General features: G+C 40.5%; 1 protein-coding gene across 1 annotated transcript in view; it reads right to left on the minus strand.

Annotated features, from left to right (window-relative positions):
- The window catches only part of LOC132815167 (serine incorporator 1-like), a 78354-nt gene that overhangs the window by 46411 nt on the left and 6438 nt on the right, over positions 1–25505 (minus strand). Inside the window, exons 4-6 of the mRNA XM_060823980.1 lie at positions 24753–24943; positions 24109–24188; positions 12964–13101 (exon numbers count right to left, since the gene is read on the minus strand). Coding sequence (XP_060679963.1) covers positions 12964–13101; positions 24109–24188; positions 24753–24943 — 409 coding nt within the window. The remainder of the gene's footprint in view (positions 1–12963; positions 13102–24108; positions 24189–24752; positions 24944–25505) is intronic.

Below are 25505 nucleotides of genomic sequence, written 5' to 3' on the forward strand. Positions count from 1 at the left end.
AACTCAGGAATAGGAAAGGTAAAATCACAATGCTCCGGCTATACTACAGGCCACCCAATAGCCAGGGGGAGATAGGGGAGAAAATATGTAGACAGATTTTGGAAAGATGTAAAAACAACAGGGTTGTTGTGGTAGGTGATTTTAACTTCCCCTACGTTGACTGGGACTCACTTCATGCTAAAGGCTTTGATGGGGCAAAATTTGTAAGGACTATTCAGGAGGGTTTCTTGACACAGTACGTAAACAACACAACCAGGGGAGGGGTCATACTGGTCCTGGTTTTGGGAAATGAGCCAGGCTAAGTGAGTGAAGTTTTGCTGGGGGAGCATTTCGGGAGTAGTGGCCATAATACGGTGAGTTTTTAGATAACAGCAGGCCTCGGGTGAAGGTGTTAAATTGAGGGAAGCAGAAAATAGGAAACTATAGGTTTGTTCGCTTGATGTCTATCAAGGAGAAATTAGATTTGACTACTAAAGCATTTAGAATTAATATTTTTTCCCAGCTTTTTACGTGACGGTAGGAATTGTTTTTAATTTCTCCCTTACATTCAGCTTTTGATTTTCTAAGTCTTCTACAGTGAAGACAAACAGAAAGTATCTAATCAACCATTTGCCATTACCTTGTTTTCAATTATTAATTTGTCAATCTTATTCTTTAGAGGACTAGCATGAGCTGTTTTCCTCTGTAATATACTTTGTGCTCCTTATTTCAGTTATCCTTTGTGTTTTCTTATAATCTGCTGACCTACGACTAATTTTTGGTGATGAATCCATTGATTCTTAATTTGATCCTATCTTTAACTTCTTTCTTCAGCCAAGGATGATGTATGGTTCTCAAAGAGAATTCCTTTGTCACTGGGGTGAAGCTCTGCTGAGGGTTTGTCATTACATCTCTCCCGTCCCAGGTTTTGAACTAATTTTCTGGTTCACTAAATAAATATTTTTCGACAGTGTTCACTATAGAAAATGAAAATGTTGGTGAGGAAGATACAGAGATACTTGCATCTAGACTAGAAGAGATTGAGGTTCACAAGGAAGAGGTATTAGAAATACTGCAGAGTGTGAAAATAGACAAGTTCCCTGGGCCAGATGGGATCTATCCTAGGATCCTCTGGGAAGCAAGGGAAGAGATTGCCGAGCCTTTGGTATTGATCTTCAAATCATCATTGTCTACAGGAATAGTACCTGAGGACTGGAGGATAGCAAATGTGGTTCCCTTCTACGACTGTGGTAATACAGACCAGTAAGTCTCACTTCAGTTGTTGGTAAAGTATTTAAAAAGGTTATAAGAGATAGGATTTATAACCATCTAGAAAAGAATAATCTGATCAGGGACAGTCAGCACAGTTTTGTGAAGGGTAGGTCGTGCCTAACGAATCTGAGTTTTTTGACAAAGTGACCAAACAGGTTGATGTGGTGTATATGGATTTCAGCAAGGCATTCGATAAGGTTCCCCACAGTAGGCTATTATACAAAATGCGGAGGAATGGGATTGTGGGAGACATAGCAGTTTGGATCAGTAATTGGCTTGCTGAAAGAAAACAGAGGGTTGTAGTTGATAGAACATGTTCATCTTGGTGTCCAATTTCTGGCGGCGTACCTCAAGGGTCGGTACTGCTGTTCATCATTTTTATAAATGACCTGGATGAGGGCTTAGAAGGGTGGGTTAGTAAATTTGCAGATGATACTAAGGTTGGTGGAGTTGTGGATAGTGACGAAGGATATAATAGGTTGCAGGGAGACATAGATAGGATGCAGAGCTGGGCTGACAGATGGCAAATAGAGTTTAATATGGACAAGTGTGAGGTGATACACTTTGGATGGAGTAATTGGAATGCAATGTACTGGGCTAATGGTAAGATTCTTTGGAGTGCAGATGAGCAGAGAGATCTCAGTGTCCATGTACACAGATCCCTGAAAGTTGCCATCCAGATTGACATGGTTGTTAAGAAGGCATACAGTGTTTTGGCCTTTATTAATAGAGGGATCGAGTTCTGGAACCAGGAGGTTATGCTGCTGCTGTACAAAGCTCTGGTACGGCCATACTTGGAGTATTGTGTACAGTTCCGGTCACCGCATTATAAGAAGGATGTGGAAGCTTTGGAAAGGGTGCAGGGGAGATTTACTAGGATGTTGCCTGGTATGGAAGGAATGTCTTACAAGGAAAGGCTGAGGGCCTTGAGGCTGTTCTCGTTAGAGAGAAGAAGGTTGAGAGGTGACTTAATAGAGACATACAAGATAATCAGAGGGTTAGATAGGATGGATGGCAAGTATGGGGACGGCAAACACGAGGGGACACAACTTTAAAGTGAGGGGAGATAGGAATAAGACAGATGTAAGAGGCTGTTTCTTTACTCAGAATAGTAAGGGTATGGAATGCTTTGCCTGCAATGGTAGTAGATTCGCCAAGTTTAAGTGCATTTAAGTCGTCATTAGACAGGCATATGGACGTACATGGAATAGTGTAGGTAGGATGGGCTTCAGATTAGTATGACAGGGCGGTGCAACATCGAGGGCCGAAGGGCCTGTACTGCGCTGTAATGTTCTATGTACCTCTATGTACTTCACTTTAGCTGGCTCTCTCTGCAAATCCTTCTAAATCCCCTTATTCATGTTTAAAGCATTTGTCTCAGACTCACGCTTCTCCCTTCAAACTGAACATGAAAGTCTAGCTTGCTACAAACAATGTCACCTAAAGGCTCTTTCCCCATGAGGTTATTGATGAAGGGCTTATGCTCAAAACATCCATTCGCCTGCTCCTCGGATGCTGCCTGACCTGTTGTGCTTTTCCAACACCACACTCTTGACTCTGATCTCCACATTTGCAGTCCTCACTATGTCTTATTGATGAATCTGTCTCATTGATCACTAACAGATCTAGATTAGTTGGCTTATTAGATGGCTCAAAAATGTACTGCTATAAAAAACTGTACTGAATACACTCTTTGATCTCATTTTCCAGGCTAACATTGCTATCTGAATCATTGAATTTGTGTAAATTAAAGTCATATTTGATTGTTGTGATACTTTCCTATGTACTTCATTCACTACTTTTTATATACTCTGTCCAAATGCAAAACATTTCCTATCAGACTTTTCTTCTGAGCCACTATTTCACTTCCAAATTCACTCTTTAGATTGTTTTTAGATTATAACTTGAAATTTCATGCAGGCAGGGGTTCCCTGGTTAGACTAAAATGATGCCAGATTCCTAAACCTGGAAGTCCTATTCCTGAACTCAGCTCTGCCATTTCCCCAGGGTGAGATGTTGAAGTTTGGGGAGCTGTTCTTTGTACTGAATTGCCTTCAGTAAGATCTAACTGCAATTAGTGGATGCCATTAGTGGCATTTGACCTATGAAAAGAAGTTCTCAACTTCCTGGAGTTCTTTGGAGAGATAGGGTAACCTTTTGGAGCATAAAGTATAGTTTTCAATGTGTTCCTGGGATACCTTCAGAAAAGGTCAGCTGCTTTTTAGGAAAGATAATAGAATCCCTACAATGTGGAAGCAGGCCATTCAGTCCATCAAGTCCAAGTGACCCTCTGAAGAGCATCCAATCTGGACCCATCCCCCTACCCTATTCCTGCATCTCCCATGGCTAACCCACCTAGCCTGCACATCCTGAGACACTATGGACAATTTAACATTACCAATCCACCTAACCTGCAGATCTTTGGACTCTGGGAGGAAACCGGAGCACCCGAAGGAAACCCACGCAAACACAGGGGGAATGTGCAAACTCCACACAGATAGTCGCCTGAGGGTGGAATTAAACCCAGGTCCCTCATACTGTAATGCAGCAATGCTTCCCACGGAGCCCCTGTGCTGCCCCACAAGACTCTCTTTGCAAGGATCATATACCCTTTAGCATTGCCAAAAGTAGAGATGAATGTGCACAAAAGGTGGATAAACTCAATGGAGCAATCAAGGGAACTATCAGCAGAGCTGTCATGGTATTTAAATCTTTCACTTTAAATATTTGAAAAATCTGCAGTGTTATCTTATTCTTTGTTGACATAAATCTGATATTTATCATTGTATAATTAGTGCAGCATGACTGATTTCCAACCTATCATTAGCACAGTAAGATACCTGTCTCTGTGCAATTCAATAGACAGTCTAATTGATTAAACAATTGACTTGAAATGGGATTATGAATACAAATGCTTATTTTTGTAAGGAATTAAAGGGCTAAAATTAAAGTTAAACTTAAAAGGTTCAACTACATAATTCTTTGAAATTTGCATCACAGGTAGACAGGGTGGTTAAGAAGGCATGCGTGCATTCATGCTCAGGACTTGGAGTATAGGAGTCAGGACATTATGCTGAAGTTGTACAGAGTATTGGTGGGGCCTCTTCTGCAGTACTGTGTGTAATTCTGGTTACCCTGCTATAGGCCGTTATTAAGCTGGTGAGAGTTCAGCAGAGGTTAATCTGTATGTTCCTGGGAATGGAGTTGTAAGGATAGGCTCCCCGGTCATCTGGAACAAGAAGCAGGATTTCCAGGGCAGTTTACAGGCTTATGGGGCCCTGATATCTCCTGACTCTGCGCTCCCAATGAGGAGGGAAAATTCAGGCTTAAGGCTCAACAAAGTGCCTTCATGTTAAAGTAGTACAGAAATGTAAGTTCCTTGTCACCCCAAAATCTAATTTCTCCAATAAATCCATGCTGATTTCCAGTATAATTTGCAGCCCTTCCACAATTCTGAAACATTCATCTGAAACCCCTGTCATCCATGTTGTCGTGCCATCTTTCAGTGGCTTCCCTACAAAGCGTGCTCTTCACTTTCTAAGCATTCCCCAGTCCTGTAGTTTTTACCCTTACTTTCTTTAAATGCCATAATGTGTGTTTTCCTCTTGTTTCTTGAAAAACAGAGATTTACCTTGGGTCCTTTGATCTTTGTCATTGAGTCATAGAGGTCTTCAGCGCAGGAAAAAGTCCTTTGTCCCATTAAGTCTGCACTGGTCAAAAACAATCGCCATACTATTCCAGTCCCATTTTCTAGCACTTGGCCCTTTGCCAGATATGCCTTGGCATTGCAAGTGATCATCTAAAAACTTCTTTAATGTTATGAGGGTTTATAGCTGCCTTACTGGCAGTGAGTTCCTTTGATCTTTGTCATTGAGTCATAGAGGTCTTCAGCGCAGGAAAAAGTCCTTTGTCCCATTAAGTCTGCACTGGTCAAAAACAATCGCCATACTATTCCAGTCCCATTTTCTAGCACTTGGCCCTTTGCCAGATATGCCTTGGCATTGCAAGTGATCATCTAAAAACTTCTTTAATGTTATGAGGGTTTACAGCTGCCTTACTGGCAGTGAGTTCCAAATACCCGCCATTCTCTGGGTGAAAAAGCTTTTCTTCGCATCTTCTCTAAACCCTCTGCCCCTTACCTTAACTCTACACCACTGCTCTGTCCATAAAGGGAAAAGGTTTTGTCTTGTCTACCCTCTCTGTATTCCTCATAATTTTAAATATCTCAGTCATGTCCCCCCTCAATCTCCTCTGCTGTTAGGATACCTACCCCAGTCTATCCAATTTCTGCACAGGTGAAACTCTCCAGCCTAGGCAACATCCTGGTATGTCTCCTCTGTACCCTCTCCAGTGCTATCACATCCCTCCTACTGTGTGGATTCTAGAACCACTTTTTTGAATCTCCAGTAATAAAAAATAATGGGAGAAAGAATGGTGCCTCACACCCTGTCTATGAAAGCCATTAACCTCTACCCTTACCAGTAGAGGTATTCTGCTTCCCTTGGGAAATCCCTGAAATTCCTATCTAATCTGAAGGGGCAAGTGACCTAATATCATGGGATAATGTCTCTTTTTCTTCAGATTTCCATTCACAGTATCTTCTGGGAAGAAAAAAGTAAGAAAATTGGTTCACATATAAATTTTAAATTTATCTTTAGATATTTTCCAAACCATATCTTTGAAATTAGATTTAAACTATTTATTTCTGTTTGTGATGCTAATTAATCTATTTTATTAAGAATGATTTGCACATGCAGATAAAAAGGCCATTTTTTATTGCTGTACTTTACATTCCTATGGATCTAACTTGCTGACGCAATATTACCTTTAAAAGCATAGATAAGCTGCAGAGTTGGGGTGAGAGGTGGCAAATGGAGTTTAATACAGAAAAGTGTGAGGTGATTCACTTTGGAAGGAATAACAGGAATACAGAGTACTGGGCTAATGCAAGATTCTTGGTAGTGTGGATGAGCAGAAAGATCTCTGCGTCAATGTTCATAGATCCCTGAAAGTTGCCACTCAGTTTGATAGGGCTGTTAAGAAGGCATAGGATGTGTTAACTTTTATTGGCAGAGGGACTGAGTTTTGGAGCCACAAGGTCATGTCACAGCTATACACAACTCTGGTGCGGCTGCACTTGGAGCATTTCATACAGTTCTGGTCGCTGCGTTAAAGAAAGGATGTGGAAGCATTGGAAATTGTGCAGAGGAGATTTACCAGGATATTGCCTATACGGATGGGAAGGTCTTATGAGGAAAGGCTGAAAGACTTAACACTGTTTTCATTAGAGATAAGAAGGTTAAGAGGTGACTTTATACAGACATTCAAGATGACCAGAGGATTAGATAGGGTGGACAGTGAGAATCATTTTCTTCGGATGGTGATAGCTCCCATGAGGGAACATAGCTTTAAGTTGAGGGGTGATAGATATAGGTCAGATGGCAGATGTAGGTTCTTTAGTTAGAAAATAGTAAAGGTGTGGAACGCCCTGCCTGCAACAACAGTAGAGTCGCCAACTTTAAGGGCATTTAAATGGTCATTGGATAAACATATGGATGATGATGGAATAGTGTATGGTTTGGAAAATATATAAAGATAAATTTGAAATTATATGGCTTCAGATTGATTTTGCAGGTCGGTGGAACATCAAGGGCTGAAGGGCCCATACTGCGCTGTAATGTTCTATGTTCTGTGTTTTATGCTCTATGATCCCCCCCTCTCCCAATCTGTCTGCCTTTATCCCAACTGGTGTATTGTCTGAGACTTTCACCTTGATTTCTATATGACCTTCACCTTATCCATCCCCAGCTTTTGTTCTGAAGCTTATCCATAGCTATAGCTACAAAAATCCCCAAGATACCAATCCCAGCTCAGTCTAACTGGTTTAAGCATAGACTTAACTTAGCTGTGATGCCCCAGAGCTAATTAACCTACAAATGCCAATTTTCTAGAGTGAACTTGTACTGAAGAATTATCATTTGGTGTGACACTGCCAAATGCAACCCCTGAAAAACAACTGGCTTCTCGTTGAAGAGAATTAGTTTGAAAAATAAAATGTCAGCAATGGAACAAAAAATAGTTATGGATGAATTTCATTAATGGATAAATGTAAAAGATACACTAAAACTTAAGAAAAAAATCAATGGCAGATACAATTATCAAACTGGAAATGTGCTTGGAAAATAATTTTGTTATGGAGGCAAAGAAGAAATCTCCTCAAGTTTAACGAAGTAGTCAAAGTGTCAGAAGTTGATCAGGTGATCAGAACGTTATTTGGTTTGGGATGGAAATATGAAAATTTCAGCAACCCAGATTATGTAATTCAGTTTCCCCAAATCTCTTTTTTTTTAACCATTCTGTATTTATTTGAAAGGTTTCCTCTGGTATTTTACTACATTATATTCTCTTGAAGTTCCTTTCCATTGCGTCATTTTTCCAGGTTAGTCATTCTCTGTTTCCTCTCTCTGGCTTTAACAGTTTGACTCTATTCTCTGATTAGGTTCTACTCCTCAATATGCCCTTCATAGGACTTTACAATGCTTAGTAAACAATATTGTTGGCACAAGCAGTTGCAAGAGAACACTCTCTCTACATTTTGCCCAGTATGCAAACTTGCACACAACACAACTTAATGATTAAATTACAGAATCTCTGTTGAAACACAGACAAAAAAAAACCCTGCTTAATAGGTATCTCTACATTACATGTTTGGTACCATGTCATCAAACCTCAAGTTTGCCTGGGCTTTTCATTAATCCATGAGGAGGATCACTGGCAGAAATTTCCAAATAAACAACTCTCAGTCGAAGAGTTTGTTTCAATCATCCAAACCAAGATGTCCAATATGTAGCCCCAAGCCCTGGGCATCCAGCTTTCAAAGCACAAGGAACTAAATCCTATCTCTGCTAGTTGTTATTACGTGCTATTCTGCTTGTGTGAATTTTATAGACTCACAACATTCAAAAGGCTCCAGGTCCTTTGTCACAGGATCGCACAAATTCTGAACGAGAAAACCAAGAGATTTTACAGCAGCTGGAGGTGGTTGAAAATGAATAAAAGCATGCATTTAAAATCTCTGTAGCCCTTGAGGCTCCATCCAGATCATAAAACAAACGTTTAGATTCCCAGCTCCACACCATTATGTACATTCACTTGAAAGATTATTCCTGGATGAATTTGGAAAAACAATAAACAATTTCAAAGTAACAGTACCAAGGAATAAAGGGAGTTATATAGGAACAAAATCATGAATTGTAGTCACTTTGGGAGTGTTACAATAGCTAATGGAAGCAAGCTTCAACATTAATCAATGGTTTCTGTAGAAATGGAGGAAGATAGGGTGCAGTTAAGAACTCATCATTCTTGATGAGTAAGTCTACTTCATTAACACACCCTGCGATACTTTTATTGAGTTAGTTATTCAAAGGGAACATGCATTCATTCTACATTTATAATTTTATCTATCGTCTCACGATTTTGTTTTCTATTGATACCAGACTATTACTCATCTAGATTCTGCAGTCTGTCTGCTCCATTTCAAGTAAACATGAAGCAACATATGTTCATGTGAATCAGAGATGGACATTACTCTGAATTGTTCGCTCAGCTTCTTGCTCCAGACAGTAAATACCCATCATTTCCCTTTCAGTTTCCACCTAATAGGAACAGAGTTTAAACATCTCGGAGCATTTTAGTTACTTCAGGAACCAATTATTACCTACATTGCTAAGGAGAAATATTAAATGAGAATGCAAAGTCTACTCTACCACCTCTTTTGAATATTTAAGATTCTTTCACGATAAAATATATGTGGGGTCATTTTCAGCAGAACAAAATCTCAAAAGAATTTCAGCACATTGAACAGTAAGACTTCATTTTATCACATTTAGCAGTCTTATATCTTATGCCTTCCCTACAGAATATGAATCAAAAATTGCTGAGGGCCACCTCCTTAATTTGGAACAGTTCATTCAAGACCCCCACCAGGAGGCATCTGCTAGAGATAGTTGTAGCCTTCTGCTAAATGTGCATCCAATGCATCCAGATGTTACAAAGTAATAAGTGCTCAGATAGAGAGACCCCTGTGGCTAGTGCGTATCCTTCCTTGAGCAAGTTGAATGCATGTAATTATCATTGGTAATGCTTATCCTTCATTACTTATATCTGACAGTAACAGTTGCTTTGTATGATCCAGATATCCCACAAGGGGTTTGCCCTTCAGCTCTTCTGAAATAAGCATCAAGCGTAAAAATCTTTCAAGCTTTACCTACCGTTTTGTCCAAATTGCCATTGGCAATAATTCTGTATTTTGAACACCAACAATGGCGCATTTGTATTAAAGAATGCAAAGGTGGGTACTTTTGCTCTCTTCCTACATAAAGCATCCTCAATGTTTGTGTCCAAATTCTCCATTTACTATTCCCTTTTATCTTTCTCCCATAGCTTTATAGCTAGATTTTCCTAATGGGCAATTTCACTACCAGGAATTAATGTGGATGGTGCGCCCACCAGCTGATCTGACCATGCCTACAGTTTAAGCTATTTTCTTATCATGAGAATTATTAAATATACTGTTAAGGATCCCTGGAGTCAAGTGAAACCCACCACTGCTAACTTCAGGTCTGGGCAGTAAGGAAGAGTCGTATTTACAGATGTTCCCCAAACTTAGCTAACATTTAAATTGAGGCTCTCTGTGCGCCACGAGAAACTTAGATGAAGTTTAAGAGCCTGGAGTGAGGCTTTTGCATTATACTTTTCCCAAGCAATGTCTAACACAGATAAAACTCAGGGGGCAAAGGATAAGGGACATCGGGATTTTTCTTGACATTGTTTGTCCTAAAGCTATGAAGCTTCATGGGGGTGCAGTCAAGTTGTGAACTCCAGGGTCCCTCGCATCTGACCGTATAACACTGTTCTCTAAGGCCAGTTGATCCATCCCTGTAGCAAGTGCAGGAATTTAGGATGTTATTTGATTATCTATTATAATTTTAAACATTCTCTGAGAAAACCTGTTGTAGACTCTTCAATAGCCCATAGGACAGCTTTTCCACCAGCTGCCAGGTGTCAATGAGTTTTTGCAAGGTCATCTGAGATGATTCCATAGTCATGATATGGTATAGGAAAGGCAGAAATATATTTATAGGACTGATTAATGATTCTGATTTCTTTCTTTGGGTGTTTGTCATTTCTTAAAACTCTTGAGAGTGAGTTGCTTAAACTTGAAAGAAGTTGAGTTCAAAGTTTGACAATCAGTAACACATAAGAATATTTTCAGAGATGATGAATACACGGCCAATTTTAATGAGGAGTAATTGTAAGACAGATGAGACCTGCAGAATCACAATGACCTGCTGGGAATGGGCTTCAATGAGTTTGTAGATTTCTGAACAGTTAATGAGATGTATGAATGTGCCCCATCTCCAGCAAGGGTAGTAATAAATTCTGCACATCCACTGAATCAATGACTTGCCTCCCAATCCCTAATTTTATCAGTCATATTTTGGGATTGACCAATATTCAGATACTGGGATTAATTTTCAAGCCCACTTTGTCCCATGTAAATTGTTCACTCCACATAATAAACTGAACTATAGCAGATCTCAAACACATTTGCCGCTGATATTTACCGTGAAATGGAATGCATGTAAGAAGATCTCACTCAGGAAGAACAAAATCAGAGCTTAATTTAACCTTTAAAATCTGATGAACCATTTTCCAATGTTTTTTAAAAACTGGATGTTTCCTTGACAGCTTGGCACCTATAGTTGGGAAAGATTGGGGTGGCACAGTAGTTATCACTGTTGCCTCACAACACCAGGGACCTGGGTTCAAATCCAGCCTCGGGAAACTGTCTGTGTGCGATTTGCACATTCTCCCTGTGTCTGTGTGGGTTTCCTCCAGGTGCCCTGGTTTACTCCCACAGTCCAAAGATGTGCAGGTTAGGTGAATTGGCTATGGCAAATACAGGGATGGGATGGGTCTGGATGGGATGCTCTTCAGATTTGCACATTCTCCCTGTGTCTGTGTGGGTTTCCTCCAGGTGCCCTGGTTTCCTCCCACAGTCCAAAGATGTGCAGGTTAGGTGAATTGGCTATGGCAAATACAGGGATGGGATGGGTCTGGATGGGATGCTCTTCAGAGGGCTGGTGTGGACACGATGGGCCAAATAGCCTGCTTCCACACTGTAGGATTATACAATTGAATAATAAATTTGAGTTGGTCTGAAAAGCACAATAAGATGAAGTCAGATACATCATTGCCTATTTTTGCTTTATTTTTGTTTTCTTCCTGTGTAACACTTCTGTGGAAACTATTCCAAGGAATTTGTGCTGGTTTGTTGAATGGTTTTTATTCTGAGTATAAGATGGATGAATGAAGGGTTACGAGGTAGGTGAGACTACATAGGAGGTGATCAATTAAATGCTTGGAAGAAGCTCCTATTACCAAAGTAGGTTGCAATGGCAGGGATATGTGAATGTCTGATTAACCGTGTTATTGATTGCCTATTCAAAAGCGCACACATTTCCTTATAAAAGTAGTTGTCACCCATGAGGTCATCTACCATAAAAAGAAAGGTGACGAGTTATGATCTCAACCCTGTCTCGAATTCCATCCAGACATGATGCAGATCTGTGGAGGACATACTTTGGAACAGCAAAAGGGCGTGGTTTTTATAACCATTTGATGCAACACCATCTCCATTTCAGGATCCATTAAACAAAAGAAACTGTGTAATAGTTTGCTGGCATAATCCTGGGTGTTGTATTTTGATTTATTAATTTAGACGTTTCACTCTAATTGTCCATATTCCTTTAAATGTTACCTGCATTCCATTTCCCAACGACATTATCAGTATTCTTTGCATACCTATGCAAACCTTCACTTGGATGTGTGGGAAATAATAAGGAAATGACTTGCATTTATATAGTACCTTTCATATTCATAGCACATTCAAAGTGCTTCACAACCAATTAATTACTTATAGTGTAATCACTGTTCATTTTTAGGCAAATCAACAGCGTGCTTGTACACTTTGGAATTCTGTAAGCAGCAATAAGATAAATGGCCTATTAATTTGTTTTTGATGTTGGCTGATTGATGAATGAATGTATACCAGAATGTCAGGGGAACTCACTTGGTCTTTAACAGTGCACAGGATCTTTCACATCACCTGAACAGGCAAAGAGATCTCAGTTTAACATCTCATTCAATGTCAATCAACTTTCCTTGGAAAGATGAATGCTATTACCATATGAATATTCTGCTAACATTCAGAACCATCATCGAGAATGCGCACCAATGGAAGTGATTAAGATGATTCTCAGTTTAGCTTTGTTTTCTGAAAGCATGAGTTGTTTTTTTTTTGCATGGCATTCTTTTTATGGAAATTAGATGGAACTCATCCAAAGATGTGTAGGTTAGGTGGATTGACCATGCTAAATTGCCCATAGTGTCCACGGATGTGTAGGCTAGGTGGATTAGCCATGGGAAATGCAGGATTACAAGGGTAGGGTAGAGGGGTGGGTCTGGGTTGGGTGCTTTTCAGAGGGACGGTGTGAACACAATGGGCCAAAGGACCTGTTTCCACGCAGTAAGGATTCTATGATTTTATTTCAATTTATACTCTAACTGATTATGATTCAGAATAAGTTAATTTGTCTTAATTAAACTTTACCTATTCACCGCAATTAAATGATGAATAATGACACATACCAAAGTACCAACACCGTGATCCACCTTCTTCTGATTTTTTTAGCCAGGATTCATTCCAGGAATTACCAAAGTCAACCAGCAGCACCAATTCAGTCAGAATAAAACAAAAAGCACCAGCTGAACCAATTCCAAATGACACTAAAAAAGAAAACTATATTTAACTATAATTTCTCTGAAACAAATTAAATACAGATGAAAAGCAATATTTACATGTAATGAAGTTTTAACAATATTTTTATTCCCTGAATTTCAGAACAATTTTATAATGAACTAAGCACTTAAGTTGGAATATTTGATTCTACTCTTCGAGTTTTTTCTGACTGTCACTTGGCTGAATGGCCAGGAAAATAGTGGAGAGGGACATAAAAGATAACTTTCATGAAGGGGAAGCAACATGAGAACTGAGCAGGAATGTCCTCTTGCATGTCCTCCTGGCTCTTTAAATAGTGATCCCAACATTGACATGGATCAAAGCTATAAAGAGAGTGGGTATCTAAATACTTATTTTGGGCATATATTCATAAAATTGTTGGTCATTAATAGAACAAAGTATTTTTCTGTTCATGAAGGTGATGAGATTGATGTCATCAGAAATACCCTGCACTTCAGTGAAACGTGTACCTTCAAACCACAATGTTACACCGGCCAGCACCACTTACAGTGCAAGGAATCGTAATAAAACAAATACTCTGATTGATCTTCCTTAAGTCCAAATGGATGGCTTTAGACTATTCTGCATTTAACTCCATTCATAATATTTATTGCTACTCATTTCATTTGTCATTGTGACTTTGCAATTTATGTTCCTCTCCACATCTTCTAAAATTCCACTTAACTTGGTGGCACAGAAGTTGGACTTCATTGTACAATTTTGTACAAAATATTGAAAAGAATATCCGCAGAAGCATTAACTTTGGGGCATAATATACTGTTATCGCCAAGTATGAGGTTGAATTGGTTCAAGGCACCTGTTCAATTGCAAAAACCTGCCCTGAGAGCTTGGTCTGTTGCCCACTTGGCTAAGCTGTGTAAAATCCAGTGATGAAGCAACTCTTTAATGAATACAATTTTAAAAGTGGGCAATTAGATAGTTGCATTCTCTTGAAGACTGAGAAGTTTGAGGAGATAAACTAAACAATGGTGATTATACTGAGTGCAGATCACCCTTTAATCAGAGTACAAAATGCATGTCAGGAGGTTGTTGACACAGCTAATACAGTCAACAAAATCTGTTAACTGAGAATTGAACTGAGAATGACTTCATTTTGTTGTGATTTGGAGATGCCGGTGTTGGACTGGGGTGTACAAAGTTAAAAATCACACAACACCAGGTTATAGTCCAACAGGTTTAATTGGAAGCACACTAGCTTTCATCAGGTGAAGGAGCGTCGCTCCGAAAGCTAGTGTGCTTCTAATTAAACCTGTTGGACTATAACCTGGTGTTGTGTGACTTTTAACTCCATTTTGTTGAGTTGCTGTTTGAAGCTTTATCCACAATGATAACAGATATATGTGTCCAAGCTGGACAGTGATTATTTTTCTATGTTGAAAGAAATGTCAAACGTGTTGTTCAGGTTAGAGCTTGAGGATTCAGGTTTTGTGAACCATGAAGCAGTGAAGTCAGAAATCATGAATGCAGATGTTAGCCCTGGTCTTCTCAAAACATCCACTTCTCCTTCTGAAAAGCAAGCATTGTGAAGTTTTGCAGAAAGGACATCAGAGGTACTTCCTGAGTGGTGGCATGCATTGAAGTGCTTCCATCTTTGGGTGCAATGTTGGCCTTAATTTGGTTTAAAGTCTCACTATTTGTGATGGCCATGGGGGTGACTGGATGAAATCTAATATCGCTTAAGAGCCAACTTTATGCATGGAGGGGAACAATCTTCCTTTCCTAAGAAATGGTAAGGGAGAGGATACTCTCAAACAAGTACAAGCAGTAAACTGTGTTCAATGGTGACCCATTTTTGTAGTCATTAATTGCTTTTCCAAATGTTGAAAATCAGGTCCTTGATTCTTACATTCACGCTTTCAATAGAACACTGTCTTGTTTCAATGATCCAAATGGCTCCTGGCAATATGCAGAGCTGGTTGGTTATGACATTAACATGGATGCAATGCTGACTTAATGCCAGTGCTACCCATTTTGAAATGCCTCAACGTCAAGTTACTGAACACAAAATAGAATACCATCTAGGATTCCCCAGTCAGCACTACTTAAAAGGATAATGAACCATTTGTAGGTTAATTCCTGAACTACTTCTTCTGGCTGCTGTTGGAAATGCACACGTTTTTAGAGTTTTCCCAAGGCTGCACAAAATTCATGAATTTAATGGTACTGACAGTACATTACTGTTGAATAAAAATTGTTTGCCAAACCAGATTGCTTCCATGGTCTAATAAATCTTCCTCTTGGAAGTGATAAGGACAAGGTGCTGGGAGAGGGGAAATGGTTCTTAGCAGGAGACTATCTGCATGAGGCTTTAAGAGAGCAATTCTCCAACCTGAAGTGCAGTGAGCACCTCCAATAGACGTGAATTCATTAAAATATTGTTGTCACTGAAATCTTCCAACAGCTGGAGCCACTGCACTGGGCAAGGCAAGAAATCCATTATTTATAAGTGTCAAGGTCACTGAGGCTCTTAGCTTTATGCATCTGCTTCCTTCCACTTGGTGTTCAAGATTTTGGATGTAAAACATCAACTCTATTTCTCTCTTTGCACAGATTCAACCAGACTTGTTGAATTTCTCCAGCTTTTTCTGTGTTTTTTTTATTTTTAGCATCTGAAAAATTTTGCTTTTACTTGTGCAGTCTTTAAAAGGCTCCTATGGACCCCATATGAACACTGACATTCTGTACCAGCCCTGTTTGGTCAAGAGCATTTGCAAGAAGTGTTGGACGACAGTAAAATAGTATTACAATTCTCTGACAGGGACCTGAAAATCCTCAATGAGATGATGGTGCAAAGGAGAGGATTCCTCTTCCCAGAGGACCAGCAGAGGAGGTTATGCTACCAGACATTAACAACCTGGTCTGAGGCCACCAAACAGTTCAGTGCTGTCTCTACAGTCTGGGGGAATGGTCAGCATAAGCAAGACAATGCTCTGCCGTGTCAGTATAAGTGACTCACCTTTCTGCATCCTCGTGCTCCCTCTATCTCTGCTACCGCACTCATATCCCACCAAGGCACATTCACTGCCACTTGCACTCTACCTGCAACATCTCCCTTCACACACTCTTACCAGCTCTCTTCAAACACCCATATCACTAACACTCTGCATACCCCCCTGCACTTCAAGAGGTGCCACTGAATTTCTTCTCCCTCAGTTCAATATTTTCCCTCATTCCAGGAGAAGACAGCCATGTCCCGTCACCAGAGAAGCTACCATACATCAGGACAATACACCTCTCACATTAGCTGTAAGACTATTCACTGCTCAACATGTCTAACCACTGGCCATGAGACCTTCTCCTTGTATCTTAAAGGTCACCCCAGCATGGCAGCCACCTCCAAGGTGAGATGGCCAGCTCCTGCACAAGCCAACTCCTTGGCCTATGAGAACGAGAGTACTCGGGCCACAGGGAAAGCATTTGCAAGTCTGCTTCCTACAGCCCACACCTGCTCAGATACTGACATCTCAGTAGGAATGTTACATTTCAAACATGTGGGACCACATTCTGGGGAACACGTCACTGCGACAGCTCTGCAGCTGGATGAGGAAGAAATACCCCAGGCCGTTGGTACTCAGAGAAGCAAGACCTGATTAGGGACAGTCAGCATGGCTTTGTGTGTAAGAAATCATGTCTCACAAACTTGACTGAGTTTTTTGAAGACGTAACCAAACAGATTGATGAGGGAAGAGCACTAGACGTTGCCTACATGGATTTCAAGCTTTTGACAAGATTCCACATGATAGGCTGATTAGTAACGTTAGATCACATGAGATTCAGGGAGATTCAGGGCCGAATGGCCTTACTTCCACTCCTATGTCTTATGGTCTTATGGACCTTGTTATTTGGATGCAAAACTAGCTTAAAGGTAGGAGACAGAGGGTGGTGGTGAAGGGTTGTTTTTCAAACTGGAGGGCTGTGACCAGCGGTGTTCCATAGGGATCAGTGCAGGGTCTGCTGTTATTTGTCAGTTATATAAATGATTTGGATGAGAAATTAGAAGGCATGGTTAATAAGTTTGTGGATTACACCAAAACTGATGGTATAGTCAACAGTGAACAAAGTTGTCGAAGATTACCCAGGGATTCTGATCAATTAGGCCAATGGGCTGAGGAGTGGCAGATGGAGTTTAATTTGGATAAATGCAAGGTGTTGCATTTTGGTAAAACGACCAAAGGCAGGACTTATGCAGTTAATGACAGGACCCACAGGAATGCTGATGAACAGAGAGACTGAGGGGTTCAAGTGCGTGGTTCTTTGAAAGTTGCATCACAGGTAGACAGGGTGGTTAATAAGGCATTTGGCACGCTTGCTTTCATTGCTCAGATTTTTGAGTATAGGAGTTGGGATGTCATGGTGAGGTTGAACAGAACATTAGTGAGGCCACTTTTGGAGTACTGTGTACAGTTCTGGTCACCCTGTTAGGATATTGCTAAATTGGAGAGGGATTTATAGTGCATAGAGTCATAGAGATGTACAGCATGGAAACAACTCGTTTATGCCAACCAGACATCCCAACCCAATCTAGTCCCACTTGCCAGCACCCGGTCCATATCCCTCCAAACCCTTCCCATTCATATACCCATCCAGATGCCTTTTAAATGCTGTAATTATACTAGCCTCCACCACTTCCTCTGGCAGCTCATTCCATACTGCCCACCCTCTGCATGAAAAGGTTGTCCCTTCTCACCCGAAACCTATGCCCTCTAGTTCTGGACTCCCCCACCCCAAGGAATAAACTTTGTCTATTTATCCTATTAATGTCCCTCATGATTTTATAAACCTCTTTAAGGTCATCCCTCAGCTTCTGACGCTCCAGGGAAAACAGCCCCAGCCTGTTCAACCTCTCTCTATAGCTCAAATCCTCCAACCCTGGCAACATCCTTGTAAATCTTTTCTGAACCCTTTCACGTTTCACAACATCCTTCCAATAGGAAGGAGACCAGATTTGTAGTGGCCTAACCAATGTCCTGTACAGCCGCAGCATGACCTCCCAACTCATGTACTCAATACTCTGACCAATAAAGGAAAGCATACCAAACACCTTCTTCACTAACCTACCTACCTGAGACTCCACTTTCAAGGAGCTATGAACCTGCACCTATGATCTCTTTGTTCAACAACCCTTCCTAGGACCTTACCATTAAGTGTAAGTCCTGCTAAGATTTACTTTCCCAAAATGCAGCACCTTGCATTTATGTAAATTAAACTCCATCTGCCACTCCTCAGCCCATTGGCCCATCTGATCAAGATCTCATTGTAACTGAGGTAACCTTCTTCGCTGTCCACTGCACCTCCAATTTTGATGTCATCTGCAAACTTACTAACTGTACCTTTTATACTCAATTCAAATCATTTACATAAATGATGAAAAGTAGTGGACTCAGCACCAATCCTTGTGGCACTCCACTGATCACAGGCCTCCAGTCTGAAAAACAACCCTCTACCACCGCGCGCTGTCTTCTACTTTTGAGCCAGTTCTGTATCCAAATGGCTAGTTGCCCATGTATTCTGTGAGATCTAACCTTGCTAACTTTGTCAAATGCTTTACTGAAGTCCATAGAGATCACATCCACTACTCTGCCCTCATCAATCCTGTTTGCTACTTCTTAACAAAACTCAGTCAAGTTTGTGAGACATGATTTCCCATGCACAAAGTCATGTTGACTATCCCTAATCAGTCCTTGCTTTCCAAATACATGTACATACTGGCCCTCAGGATTCCCTCCAACAACTTGTCCACCACCCGATGTCAGGATCACCGTCTATAGTTCCCTGGTTTGTCCTTACCTCCTTTCTTAAATAGTGGCACCACATTAGCCAACCTCCAGTCTTCTGGCACCTCACCTGTGACTATCGATGGTACAAATATCTCAACAAGGGGCCCAGTAATCACTTCCCTAACTTCCCCCAGAGTTCTAGAATGTTGCCAGAAGTGGAGAGTTTGGGTTAAAAGGAGAGGCTGAATAGGCTGGGATTAATGACCGAACATTAATCTTGCCTCGTCGCTATGTACGAGCCTAAAAGATGGAGCTAACTGTTTGTGACATCTAAGTAGGGCACACAGAACTCTTTGCATAATTCTTCAACTTGCCTGGCTCACATCACTCATACCCAAATAAGAATTAAAACTTTGTTTTTTCAGAAAAATTGAAATACAATCCATTCATTACAAAGAGACTCTTTCACCCTCACAGGCATGTCCATTTCCTGTTGCTAATGTTAAAATGTAGATACCATAAACCACTAATCGAATTTTCATCTCCTGCTGTTAGCATTAAGGTACTTAATTGAACATTTTATCCTGAAATGCTTCTGGTAATGTGAGGAGAACAGGATACATTTCTTTTCAAATCAATTTAACATCTGCAGTGTTATTCAGTACACTCAATGACTCAACCTTTGAAGAGCATTTTAATGGGAAGAAATCCAATGGATTACACATTTCTTGAAAGCAGATTTGAAGGTGTGGGGCTTGTAAAATCCGGTATGTGACCTTCCCACCATCACACACCTGTTCACAAACTGTATGATACTGGCAGAAGCCTTTAAGTGGTCAGCTCACCACCATTATTGGTCCCAAGGTTGGAGAAGTTCCACATCAAGCAGGTAGCCTGGCAGCTCTGGCCTCATCTGGGGCTGTGGGGTCTGGGCTGGGCATGGCTCCATGAGACTCAAGATGACCAGCAAGCATAGAGTCAGAGACTCATACAGCATGAAACAGACACCTTGGTCCAACTCGTATGCCGACCAGGTATCCTAACCTATCTAGTCCCATTAGCCAGCATTTGGCCCCTATCCCTCTGAACCCTTCCTACTCACATACCCATCCAGATGCCTTTTAAATGTTGTAACTGTCCCAGCCTCCACCACTTCCTCTGGCAGCTCATTCCATACATACACCACCCTCTGCATAAAAGCGTTACCCCTCAAGTCCTTTTTAAATCTTTCCCCTCTCACCTTAAGATTATTCCATCTAGTTATGGACTCCCCCACCCTTGGAAGAGGACGTTAGCTATTCACCCTGTCTATGCCCTTTATGATTTTATAAACCTCTATAAGGTCACCCTTCAGCCTCTGACGTTCCAGGGAAAATAGCCCCAGCTATTTAACTTCTCCCTGTAACTCAAACCCTCCAGTCCTGCCAATATCCTTGTAAATCTTTTCTGCACCCTTTTATGTTTAACAACATCCTTCCTATAGAAGGGCAACCAGAATTGTATGCAGTTCTCAAAAAATTACCTCCCAATGTCCTGTGCAACTGTAACATGACTTCCCAACTCCTATGCTCAATGTCATGACCAATGAAGGCAAACATACCAAACACCTTTACAGTCTGGCTACCTATGGCTCCAGTTTCATGGAACTCTGCATGTGCACCTCAACATCGCATTGTTCAACAACACTCCCCAGGACCCTGCATAAGTCCTGTCCTGATGTGCCTTTCCATAATGAAGCACCTCACAATTATTTAAATTGAACTCTATCTGTCACTTCTCACCCCTTTGGTTCATCTGATTAACAGTTGACTTTTAACAAGAAACAGACTGAGCAGAGGTGGTGGTAGAGTCGTATTGGGATGAAGTTGCCTCAAAAAAACCTCAACGTTGACTCTGGAGCCTGTGAAGTCTCAAGGCACCAGCCAGACATGGACTAGAAATCTCCTGCTGATTGTAATCTAATGCCTTCATCCAATGCTCCTGGGGAAGAAAGAATATATTGTTTGTGGTGAACCCAAACACTCATCACCAAGAGTGGCTCGATAGCTCTACTGTGGACTGAGCTGGTTAGATCCTAAAGGGCATAGCTACTAGATTGGGTCTGCAGCAGATGGTAAAGGAATGAACAATAAGGAGAAACATACTATATCTTGGCCTCACCAACTTGTCTATCTGTCCATGACACTAATGGGCACCACAGTGACACACTGGATAGCATTGCTGCCTCACACAGCGCCAGGGACCTGGGCTCGATTCCAGTCTTGGGTGACTGTCTGTGTGGAATTTACACAGATCTCCCTGTGGCTGTGTGGATTTCCTACAGGACCTCCAGTTTTCTCCCATAATCCAAAGATATGCAGGTTAGGTGCATTGGCCATGGTAAATGTGGCGTTGTAAGGACAGGTAGGGACTTGGGTCCGGGTGGGACGCTCTTTGCAGGGTCGATGTAAACCCAGTGGGCCAAATGACCTCTTCCTGCATTCTCAGGATTCTATGATTCTAGTATCAATAGGAATGATCGCAGCACAGCCATTATGGAGATGAAGTCTCACCCTCACATTGCGGACACCCTCCTCATTAATTGCGATAAGGTGCTGTGGACCATAGACAGCAACAGAAATGTGTTCAACTACAGTATATAATTTCAAGGTCAGTACATTCCCCACACCAGCATGACCTCAAACAAGGGAATTCAATGAATGGTATAAGAGAGTCTATCAGGACCGGTAGCAGGCATACCTAAAACTGAGGTGAGAACCTGGCAAAGTTATAACACAGCGTATACTTTTATAACTGAGAGCAGAAGTAGCACACAATTAACCAAATTAAACAATCCTGCAACCAATGGATCAGATCTAAGCTCTTTAGTGCTGCTACCTCCAGCCATGAATGTTGGTGAATCATTAAACAGCGAGAGGAGGGAGGCTCCACTAATATCTCCATCCTCAATGGGGGAGCACGGCACTTCAATGAAAACAGCAAACATTTGCATTCACCCTCAGCCTGAAGTGCTGAATGGAAGATCCAACCTCGGCGTTATCCTGATGTCCTCAGCATTGAAGATACCAGTCTTCAGCTGATACAGTCCAGCTACATAATTGTACTGACAATGTGAAAAAACACCTGATACGTAATATCCACACAAAAAAAATAGAATCGGTCCAGTCAATTATTGTCAAAAAGTGTGGTGCTGGAAAAGCACAACTGGTCAGGCAGTATTACTGGAAAATTCCTGATGAAGAGCTTATGCTAGAAATGTCGACTCTCCTGCCCCTCGAATGCTGCCTGACTGGCTGTGCTTTCCCAGCATCACACTTTCTGACTCTGATCGCCAGATCTGCCGTCCTCACTTTCTCCCAGTCAATTACTGCCTCAGTTTATCTTAATCATCAGTAAAGTGATGGAAAGTGTCATCAATAGTACTATCAAGCAGCATTTATTTACAATAATGTGCTGGCTGACGCTCAGTTCAGGTTCTGTCTGGCCTTGATCCAAATATGTACAAAAAAGCTGAACCCAAGGGGGAGATCAGAGTGACCATTCTTGACATCAACTCAGCATTTGATTGAGTGTAGCATCAAAATGCCCCAGCAAAGCTGAAGTCAATAGAAATCAAGAAAAAAGTTGTTGGACACATACCTAACACAAAAGAAGACGTTTGAGATTGCTGAATGTGGATCACAGTCCTAAGCTATTCTGCAGGATCTCTATTGCCCATCCTTCCTCAGTTGCTTCATCAATGACCTTCCATCTATCATAAGGTCAGAAGGGGAGTTGTTCACCAATGACTGCATAATGTTCAGCATTATTCATGACTCCTCAGGTACTGAAACTGTCCATGTCCATGTGTAGTAAGAAGTGGACAAAATTCACACCTAAGTGGTCAGACTAAATAACATTGGTGCCACCCAAGTGACAGGCTTTGGCCATACCAATCAGAAGTGAACCTAACCATCTCCGCTTGACATTCAATGGCATTACCATTGCTGAATCTCACAGCTTGGGAGTGGTCACCGTTGAATACAAACCCATCAAGGTCAACCATTTAAATTCTGTGACTACAAGAGCAGATCAGTGACTGGGAGTTCTGACATGCATAACTCATATCTGATTTTCCAACACTGTCCACCATCCACCAGACAGAAGTCAATAGAATACATTTGTATAAATCAGTGTGGTTCCAACAACAATAATGAAGTTCCATGCCATTCAGGACAAAGCTGGATCAGTGTGCCATCTATCAACATTAACATTCATTCTTTTCACTAGTGATGGACAGTGGCAAGAATCCTTCAATAGCACCATTCACAGCAGATGGCACCACTAACAAGTTCCACACAAAGCGAGACACCAACGCAGTTTGGAACTCCATTGCCAATCCTTCACTATTTCTGGATCAAAATCCTGGAAGGTCTTCACTAAAGAGCACTATGGGTGTACCTACACCACACCCTCTCATGTACTACAGCAAATTGAAGAAGGTGGATTGCTACCACTTTCTTGAGGGTAATTAGGAATGGGGGAACAAACAACATGCATATCTCACCATAGAACAATACACTAAGAAATATATTCTTCTGTAAAACTAAGAGTGTTTCGGTAAGGAAGTGCATGCTTTAATTAATTTATCTGTAAATATGGACTTATAAATGTGAAGATTGATTCCAGTCCTATCATCCACCAACTAACTTTCTGAAATAAAAAATCTACCACATGGAAGTAACTAAAATGAGAAATGTTAAGTCCAAAATATTAAAAATTTAAACTAAAATCACGACATGATGTAAAGTGTCAAGTTTTCCATTATTATATTGTTCACAACCCATAACCATTTTATGACAGTGCAATCCCTAAGGTTACTTATTGAATTATAATATTCCTATAGACAATTCTTAGTACATAATATCATTTCCTCCCTATTTCTCACATTGATCATAAGCAAAGCTAACAGCAGAAAGAAAGTGGTCATGCCAAAACAGACACGGTACACAGACTTGTAACCCACTAAGACTCTGCAGATCGCAGGGTTAACCTCAGACGACTGTGCATTGTACCCAGTCTCGCAGAACCCTGGAATCTGAAACATAGTTTTTGAGAATTGCTATTTAACAAGAAATATCATTTGCAAAAAAAACAAATTGCCCAGTGTTTAAATGGGAGCCTTAAATGTTTGAGTTTCAAATACACAATGTAAAGACATTTAGCAGTCCATTCAAATCCAATCAATGTGGACAACCCTGTCGAATTGCCACTTACCTCGGCTGAAATGTCCCTCGGGAATATAAAATGCACCAACCATTATTGCTACAAGTGCTCCAAACTTGAATAACCAGAAGCTTTGAAAAGAGAATGTTAATGACACTGTAAGTCTTACATTTCTGTACAGGATCCACCGCATCCAATCCTGTGTATTCTTGAATAATATTAACTAAGTTTCATAGTTTCATTTAATTCTAAAAAAGTCAACTAAATTATTGTGTTATTTCACTGTGCATATTTTAAATTTGGATAACATTAATCTACTTTTAATAGTAAATGTTCTTTTTATACATAAGAATAAATGATGAATAACTACTATTAAATAATAAAACTATACTTTAAAATTCATTAAAATCTGATATCCAATATACCATCTTGAAGGAAGTTAGCTTTAATAAAATGCAATACAGATTTTTTTTACTAAATCCCCCTCCTGCAAGAAAGTCTTGTCTTCCTTGATCTCCTCACAAGGATTGCAAGTTGAAGTATCTGCTACAAGCAGGCAAGGGTTTCTGTCAAGAGCATGATTTTGTATGTTTGCTCCTTAGAAGTAACAGTATTCTTTATGAAACCATTACAAAGATTATAAACTTGTTTCTGGAGCAGAATCTCTTTCAGAAACGATTTGCAAAATGACTTACCCGTTGTGTACTAGAGCCCTGGGATCCTTGCTATTTCTCACATTGATCATAAGCAAAGCTAACAGCAGAAAGAAAGTGGTCATGCCAAAACAGACACGGTACACAGACTTGTAACCCACTAAGACTCTGCAGATCGCAGGGTTAACCTCAGACGACTGTGCATTGTACCCAGTCTCGCAGAACCCTGGAATCTGAAACATAGTTTTTGAGAATTGCTATTTAACAAGAAATATCATTTGCAAAAAAAACAAATTGCCCAGTGTTTAGAAACCTCCAAAACATGTCTTCAACTTTGACAGTCACTTCAGAGGGTTCTGACTTACCTGGATAATGTCACCAATGAAACATTAGATAAATTGAAATGTAGCTAATCTTGAATAACAGTACTACTCACCCTCCAAATACTCACAAAGTGCACCATTTCCCTGACACCTTCTCAGTAAACAAACTACCCCCTCCAATCAATTCTCTTCAAATTAATCTTTTGTATTAAGTGGCAAGAGCACCTGTAGGCAACAGCTTTTAATTTTCTTTAAATTGACTCAACAAACTAACTATTGTGTAACTGTTTCTGAATATTGGTTAACAATCATTTTCAACTAGTTAAAATCAGATATTAGACAAGGCTAACTGAATAAAGCTTGTATGTTGTGATGTAATCATTTCAGCTGTCTTAATAAAACTGCAACAGGTCACTGCTCTTCAATATGTCAAATATTTTTAAATGCAATATTTTTCTTTTCAGATTACAAT

This window comes from Hemiscyllium ocellatum, chromosome 4 (assembly GCF_020745735.1).
Source record: "Hemiscyllium ocellatum isolate sHemOce1 chromosome 4, sHemOce1.pat.X.cur, whole genome shotgun sequence".
NCBI classification, from domain to species: Eukaryota; Metazoa; Chordata; class Chondrichthyes; order Orectolobiformes; family Hemiscylliidae; genus Hemiscyllium; species Hemiscyllium ocellatum.